Below are 8,558 nucleotides of genomic sequence, written 5' to 3' on the forward strand. Positions count from 1 at the left end.
CTCTATTGTAAGTTCGTAGCATACTATTACAATCCAATTATGCATCAAATTGTGGTAAAAAAAACATTTTTTTATTAAGTTGGCGATTACAATACGCAGTATTGGCACATGGAGGTTTACTTTGCTATGGGGATTTGGAAATTGGATAAGAATCAATATAATATGATAGAGTCGTAGTGAATAGTGATTGTGGTTGGTTGTTAATTACGGACTTACGGTCCATGTAGGGAGACTTTAATATCAATTTTCGGTATAGTCCTGGTATCGAAACCAATTATATGATATGGTTTTTCCTATCAAGTTAAGCATCTATTATTCATTCATATGTCCTTCGAACATGTCCAAGTGAAAATCGAACCCGGCCTCCTCTTATCCACTTTGATAATAATAATAATAATAATAATAATAATAATCTATCTATCTACCTATTCTAATAAAGCAAAATAAATGTGGACAGTTGCCATGTTTTGGTTAATTCTCACAATTTCTTCCCTTCAAAACTAATTTACCCTAATATATGTAATAAATCAATAATTATTCACTTTCCTTTTACACTATATTTATATAATATCTATATATGTTTATAAATATAAATATTAACATATTATTTTACTACATATTTCAAAATACTTGGTGAATTTAAAAAATCAACAACAAATCATGTTTCTTAAATGAAAACTGTTTCGGGTTTTTTATGGAACTTAAATTTGATATTATGGGTCAAAAGTTGGTAAATAGATTATTTGGTACAAAGTTAACTACATTTATGTCAAAATTTGTTACGGGTCAAAAATGAAAATTTTGAGTATTTTTAAAAGTTTGAAAATGCAAAATAGATTTGTCGTCAAATTTGTTATGGGTTCAAAGTGATGACTTTGAAATGTTAAAAGTATGAAAGTTAGAATTTTAAACATGATTCGGGTTTCAAATTTATTTTTAAGAGCATTTTTTAAAATAATCAAAAGATTCGAGATTTGGCAAACTGACTATTTTTCCCTCAACTATTAAAATGTAAGAAAAGATCGCGAACAATTTCGACATACCACCCCATGCCTATTAATGCTTCTGACTTTTATCAATTTTGAAATATTTATGTTAACATTAATTTTTCTTTCAATGGTGATCAGAACGTTGTATGGGAAGCATGTCATGAAAAACTATGTTCAAATGAAACAAAATATTCACAAAATTGGATGGGTTAACATGTTATTTTTTATGTTGTCATTATGACAAAGTCGAGAAGCCCTCTGAAACTTACCGAAATCTTTTTCATGGTGTAACTTAGAAAAACATAGCTCTTGAAGAACATCTATTGTTACAATTTAATGTTCTACTTTTCTTTAATGAGTGGTAAATTGATAAATATATCAATAAAGGTAACGCTCATTTTGTGTTTAGACTGAGTGGTTATAACTACTCTTGTATGAAAAGTTTTATTTCCAAAATCGGTTCATAACAAAAAGTCTTTCAATTATACATATATGGTACCGATAATGAATTTTTCAATAGAAAGAAATATTCTCGGGTACGTTTTTGCACGAGCATTTTTTTATTAAGTTCATTTAAAAAAATAATTTTGTGATATAAATAAAATCAATTTATGTACACATTATATAGATACAAGCATAGATGTAATACATTTTTTTCATATACATTATGTAATTATTTGTTTTACTTGTAATTTTATAATTTAAATTATCCCGTATCACTTGTTTTATAATTTGAATTATAATAATAATAATGTCATTCCTCCTCCACAAACACCAACCAATCTATTTCACAAAATCTTACCACAATTTTCTTCGACCTTCTTCTTCAGCGATTCGAAGTTTATACACACAGCTTCATCAATCATGTATCATCCGTCCAGAGGCGGTGTTCGTGGCGGCCGCGATCGTAAGTACAAATCTCATCTTTGCTAATTAGGGTTTTGAGATTTGTAGCATAAATTTCTTATCTTTCTGTATGTTTCTCGTTGATTTGTTTCTGTATAACTGGATAATGACTGCTTCTGTTATTAATTTGATGTTTTAAACACATAATTTGGGATGCCTGTTTGGGAATTAGGGTTTTTAATGATTTTGTAAATAGCATGTAATTTTATGTGATAAGCTATTCTATTGTTTCTTTTGGTGGCTTTCTGTTGCAGCATTATGCTTTATTTGTTGTTATTTTAACTTCTGAGTGTAGAAAAGGAATCGTTAATTGAGATGATATATGCTTGTGCAGAGTTTAACTGGGATGATGTGAAGGTTGATAAGTATAGAGAAAACTATATTGGTCACAGTCTCAAGGCTCCTGTGGGAAGATGGCAGAAAGGTTAGTCTCTTTATTTACTAGTTACTTGTTTTAACTACTTATTATTAAGTTTCATAATATTTGACTGGATATATGGTTTCCTAAATACGTAAAATACAGTTTCATACCACCGATGTATGTAATGATGAAAAAGACGTGAAATGACTAGTGGTTACTGGTGTTTTATGTCTTAGGTTTCACCTGTTTTCTTTGAACCATTAGAAATGAAAATAAGTTGTATGGACCCGTTAATAAGTAAACGGTGCTCTGCTCCTTGGTTTTAAAATGCATGATGCTCCAATGCGTTTTCTTATCCAAAAAGCCGATGTGCAATGCGTGATGCCTACGCATAACATATGCGAGGCGTTTCTTATTAAAAATATAAACATGTTGATTTTTAAACTCTAAACATGTATGCAAAGGTATAAGTACCCTGTGCATAAACTCACTTTAACTCAGAAATGCGCATCGCGCATTATGCGATTTAGAGTGCATCATATTCGCATCATGGATTGGCAGCGCAGCACTCAATTTGAGTGATCTCATCAGTGTATTGTGCTTATGTGCTTCTGATGCGCACGCATGTTAAAACCAAGCTCTACTGATATTAGGCACAATCGTGTAGGCCCCATATTTTTCATGATGAGATACCAAGACTCCAAGAGTCATGTGCTTTTATAATATAATCTCTGAGTAACTATTCAGCTGATCTTCTTTGGGAATTATTTATAAACAGGGAAGGATTTACACTGGTATGCTAGGGATAAAAACAGCAACCAGGCGGATATGGATGCTGCTAAAGAAGAAATAAGAAGGATCAAGGAAGAAGAAGAACAAGCTATGAGGGAAGCTTTAGGTTTAGCTCCTAAACGTTCTACAAAACCTCAAACTAACAGACTTGATAAACACGAGTTTTCTGAACTTGTGAAACGAGGATCCACAGCAGAAGACTTGGGTGCTGGACATGCTGAGGCGGCTCACGTTCAGGGGCTCGGTTTTGCCAAGTAAGATTCTTTGACTCAACTGGATTTCACTTATTATGTCTTTTTTTTTTCCCTTTTCTTTTCACTCCAAACTCTCATATTCTAATGTAAGTCTTAAGGGAAGGGTATAAAATTATAAATGCCATTAATTTAAAAATGGGTACATTCGATATTACGGTTTTTTTTTATCCGAACTCATGCAAGTCTTAAGGGAAGGGCATAAATGTTATAATTTTTAAATGGGATTATTATCGTTTTTTGTTGAATAAATATGATATCACACCAAGTTGAAGATTTGCTAGGAGCCTAGGAGTTGGTCATACATTAATAACTACTAGTCTTTTTTATTTGTACAACTCGTAGCCATTTTTATTTGTTTGTTTGTATATGCGATATTAATAAACGACATGAATTAACCACTGTTATTTTAACTGTCTTAACTGCAGGGCACCTAAAGCATGGGAAGAATCGAGTTCTCTTCCTGCCCCAGTTACAATGACAACAGATGTGCCTAAAAACACAAATGTTTCTGATGCAAGGGAAGATTCAGAAGATGAAATTACCCGAAAGAAAAGAAGGCGTGAAGAGAAAAAGCAAGAAAAGTATGAAAGACGAGAAGAACGGAAACATGAACGAAGAGAAAAAAGGCACCATGCTCGTGATTCGGATGACAAGAGGAAGCATAAAAGAGACAAGGGTAAAAGCAGACAAGGTTCTGATTGAGTGGTGGCTTAATGTTGAAATGTATGTTACTTCATAACTATAACGGATTTTAATGCTTTTAATCGGTCTTAAGTTGAACGATTGTGTTTTACTGTTTGTATGACATTAAATCTTGGCTTCACCGTCTTGTCATATAACCATGTTTTGGTTTTATGGTCTGGTTTTGATGATATTTTGGTCTGTCTGGTGATATTTTGGTTAAATCGTGAATTCATCTGTTGTAAAAAACAAAACTGTGTTAAGGGTTTTGTTTTAGTTAAGCTGCTAGGTGACGGCAGAATTTGGTTGATTCAAAAAAAAAATGAATATAGTTAAGGTTGGTTGTTGTCGTATAGTTAAAGCTGGCGTTGTGCTGAAGTGGCTATAACAATAGAAGATATATGATGTGATAAGACTACAAAACCATGACACCCCTAAAATAAAAATTACCCCTTTCTGATGTGGTGTCACGTGACAAAAATCGCTCCCGATTTGTAGCCCTCACTACATATAGCCTTAGTGGTAAGGTTGGCTAAGAAATGTCTTCAGTGATAAAGCTTTGCAAGACTTAACCACGAATACCCTAATAAAAACACATATATAACAAATACCAAATATCTAGAATCATGAATTTTATCAGCCAAATTTGGAACAATGTCACAGCAACTTAAAACCAGAAATGTCAATGAACTGAGAATACAAATAGAGACGTCCCAGCGGGAAACCAAATTCCTTTCAAACAACCATAATAAGTTTTCGGTACTCAATGCCAAACAGCTTAGTTAGTCTTTGAGGCCCGCTACAGACGGGGCCACACCCCTTGTTGTTTTGGCATAGTTAACATAGTCACTGTAGTTCATAGTGAACAATGTGCTTTGGTAGCGAGTGAGTCGAATACGGTTCCTCACCGAGTCAGTAATCGCACCTCTATAACCGGCTTTCCTCATCAACGAGTCGATTGCTTCAATTGTTGTCCAACCTGAAGAACAAAAACCACCACTTTCACTTTCAAATTGCAATGAGTCAAAACATCATGCTTTTCCTGTCTAATTTTTTTTATTCTCGTAGGAGTCATTAAAAGACGGTTTCGTGTCCATTTTGGGTAATAGATAAACTAGAAACTAGTGGTGTTAGCAGTAATAGGTTGGCGGTTTGAATTGCTCAACACAACCATATATATATTTGGGTCAAAAACATCAACCCTGACTTGTTTAATCAATTGGCTTTAACAAGCCAACTTAAAACAGGTAGACCCAAACACAACCCCTTATTAAACGGGTTAGATATGACATCACATTATTTCGCATTCTCTATTAATGTTGACATGGCAAGCGACAATGTGACATCAATTGATAAGTGAAAATAAATTATTGTTTTAGAAAATAGACCATTTTAAATTTCATAAAAGCTTAACATACTATATATTGTTACAAAACCATTACTAAAAAAATAATCCAATTTTAAATGCGACAAAAACTAACCTTCTTGAGCAGCGACATCAGGTAGGTATGTTGCACTTCGCTTGGTATTATAGTCAGGATCAGTGAACTCAATAATTATACCATGCTTTCCAACCTGCAGCATCACATTAACAAGAGTCATAATCATAATAAAGACTATATATTTCAATAGTGATCTAGTTTTTTTGAATAAAATGATTTAATAGGTTTTATGCATACAAATGCACTTTAGGCGACTCGCAGTCCATACAACATGTTCCTTTATAGCTATTTTTTAATTTACACGCTTGATCGTTAATGATATAAATTTGGTCCTCCTTAGCTTTCATGTTATGCATACATGACCTTAAATGATTGTAGCATTCTTGTATTAATCAAAAGTAACAAGCTTAAACTTGAGGAAAATACGAAAAGCTTACCTCCCAATCGAGATGGTTAGCAGCATTTTCATAATTAGTAAGAAGCGAAACTGTACATTGCAAGAACGGTAACTCCTTAGCTTGTATAGGAGGAAAACGATGATCCCTCAGAGCACTGCAAAACAAAAATATAATAAAAAACTAAATGTCATATTTACCCAAATTATTGAAAATATAAACGTTTCAACTAGATTCATAGATAAGTTCTTAAACTCAGATGATTAAATATATAAACCTTTCAAAACAAATGTAAAATTTCTGTGTGCGCCATTGCATCAACTTATTACTTCGAGAAGATATATAGAAATAGTGATTTGATTAGCATGTTTATAGTGCATAGGGTACTTACTAACCTTGTTAAAGCATAATCCTTGAAACCGTTGACTATATCACGAGCAGAAAGTGTCCCAATGCACCCACGTAAACGGGGTTCATAACCATTTACCACTTTCTTCCAAGTCACAAATAGTGGGCTGAAATCATATTTATAAACGGTTAATTCGAATATAAACCATTCTAAAATCTAAAATATAAAAAGTTACAATATAACTTATGAAAGTTGAATTGTTCATGTTCATATGATTCATTGCACGGATGTCATCATCGTATTAAGATTTTAATCCCAAATTTACATATTACACGTTTAAAGTTTAATCTACCTCTCACCAAAAGCATAATCAAAATACATCAACTAACCAAAATAACACAAAGTAATCCAAAACTTAAAAAAGTAAACACACCCAAACAAACAAATGAATTAAATAATAACCCAAAACATCAAAGATCAATACTTTACTCTTCTCTTCAACATCTACATGTATTAGGGTCGGTTTTGGGCGAAAACCGAACCAAAAAACAAAAATTCGGTTTTTGATTTGGTTTTGGTTTTTCTGTTTTTCGGTTTTGGTTTTGGTTTTGCCATTTGAGCTTGAAACTACCAGCCCAAAACAACGAATTCGTGCCTAAAACATTTTGGTTAAGCGATAACTAATTACCTATTATACATTTAGGCTAAATATATAAAATTCTTGCAAATTACTTAAAATGAAGAAGAAAAAACAAAAATCTAGAAATTGGGTTTTTTTGGGTTTCTATTAAAACCAAAAGAGAACCGAAAGGAGGCTCATCATGTATATGATATACATACATACACACACATATAATAATATATATAGAATTATTAATATAATTACTTACTGTTGACCCTGATCATCAAAAGCAGGAGGGGGGTACTTGCTCGTCGGTGTAGTGAGCCACCAGTGTGTCGAAGCAATACACCACCATCTCCCTGTTTGCGGACACCATTCTTTTTCCTGTTATTAATTAAGCAATAATACAAATGGGGTAATTGAATGGATTTGAAGAATTAGAAATAGAATTAGGGGTTTTTAAAATCTGAAATTGAAATGGGTGTTGTTGGAAATCAATCGATTGATAGATTCCCGAAAGTACTGATTCAACAACACCAACCAGCTTGAATTCAAAGTTGAAGAATCAAACTCCGGGAGATGGACCCTTTATTATAGGAAAAGTGGGTGTGGCTTTTTCTTTAGAATTACAATTACAATAACAAGGTATCATTTTGTGTCAATTGCATCTAGGCCCTTCGCAAGAGGCACTCTTTGAACCGGACAACTTATTTTAAAACTTACCACAAACCATTAAGCTGAGTATACCAAACGCATTCTACCTTTGATTGATTTAGAACTAGTCTATTAATGACATTATTAAAATGCGAGCTATTAGAGGGACTTAAGCACTTACCATTACATCTAGGATCACAAATGAACCTAGACGACACGAGGTCGAAGACTCGCGCAAAAATAAACCAATTACAACTAACTAGAAAGCGGTAAGTGGGTGTCGAACACAAGGAGTTTGTGAAATATGTGTTATTAGAATAACTCAACAACAAACCCCTATACTTTGGTAAACTTTGGAGCGCATTGGTTCTCACCTCAAATGTTCTTCCTTGGTGGTTTTGAGGAATAACCACCGGAGATGGGTTATTGGTGATCGGTCGAAAATGAGCTTCAATTCCCCTAACCATTTCCCTTGCATGTCTTCTTGGTACCCCAATGGTACTCTTGGTTGGCCCATTTGTCGGTAAACAGGCCTTTGTTGCATATTTTGTTGAAATTGCAGTTGAGGATTTGGTTGTTGAAATTGAGGTTGTTGGTATTGGGGTTGTTGTGGAACTTGTTGCAATGGTTGTGGTTGTTGTACTTGATTGACATTCGGGCCACCCCATTGTTGCACTTGTTGTTGCGGTTGAAGTTCGGATCCATACCCAAACTGCCCTTGCACCCTCAATTGATTCCCGTCAACCCCACTTACATATCCTTCTTCAAATTCTTCATACCCTTCATTGCCATCACCATACCGTGACCCACCAATTAAATACGGGCCCGATCTCTGACCCGGTGAAGTATGGGTTATAGGTGGGTCTTGAGCAAACGTGTATGGTTGTTGATAAAAGTGAATTTTGTTGAGATTGGAAGGATAATTGTTGTGGTGAGTTTGATAATTGTCCTTGAATAGGCATGAAAGTGGTCAAGGGTGGAAGGTTAGGTGGTGGTTGAAAACTAAACACGATTGAAGTCGGTACACTTGCAGAGATTGTAGTAGTAACGGGTTCAGTGGATGATGGATTTTCAGCATTGATGGGTGGCGGCATTGGCGGTAAAGTTTGTTCC

The 8,558-nt window shown here is 34.0% G+C and overlaps 1 protein-coding gene and 1 pseudogene across 2 annotated transcripts; one reads left to right on the forward strand and one right to left on the reverse strand.

The window, feature by feature from the left end:
- The first annotated feature begins 1,776 nt into the window (after window positions 1–1,776).
- Window positions 1,777–4,148, forward strand: LOC143619883 (uncharacterized). The gene is made up of 4 exons (XM_077091707.1): window positions 1,777–1,896; window positions 2,230–2,319; window positions 3,035–3,302; window positions 3,728–4,148. Exons 1-4 carry the CDS (start codon window positions 1,854–1,856, stop codon window positions 4,002–4,004), a joined length of 678 nt encoding a protein of 225 aa, XP_076947822.1. The 5' UTR covers window positions 1,777–1,853; the 3' UTR covers window positions 4,005–4,148.
- Window positions 4,149–4,686: 538 nt separating this feature from the next.
- Window positions 4,687–7,167, reverse strand: LOC143619884 (uncharacterized protein At2g38710-like; annotated as a pseudogene). Its single transcript, XR_013151248.1, has 5 exons — window positions 7,060–7,167; window positions 6,216–6,335; window positions 5,863–5,977; window positions 5,465–5,558; window positions 4,687–4,962 (listed from the first exon to the last, which is right to left on the reverse strand). The product of XR_013151248.1 is annotated as an uncharacterized protein At2g38710-like (transcript).
- Window positions 7,168–8,558: the final 1,391 nt, after the last annotated feature.

The sequence above is a fragment of the Bidens hawaiensis genome, unplaced genomic scaffold (genome assembly GCF_021521415.1).
Source record: "Bidens hawaiensis isolate Kalapana, Puna unplaced genomic scaffold, B.hawaiensis_p1.1 tig00002525_1, whole genome shotgun sequence".
Lineage (NCBI taxonomy): Eukaryota > Viridiplantae > Streptophyta > Magnoliopsida > Asterales > Asteraceae > Bidens > Bidens hawaiensis.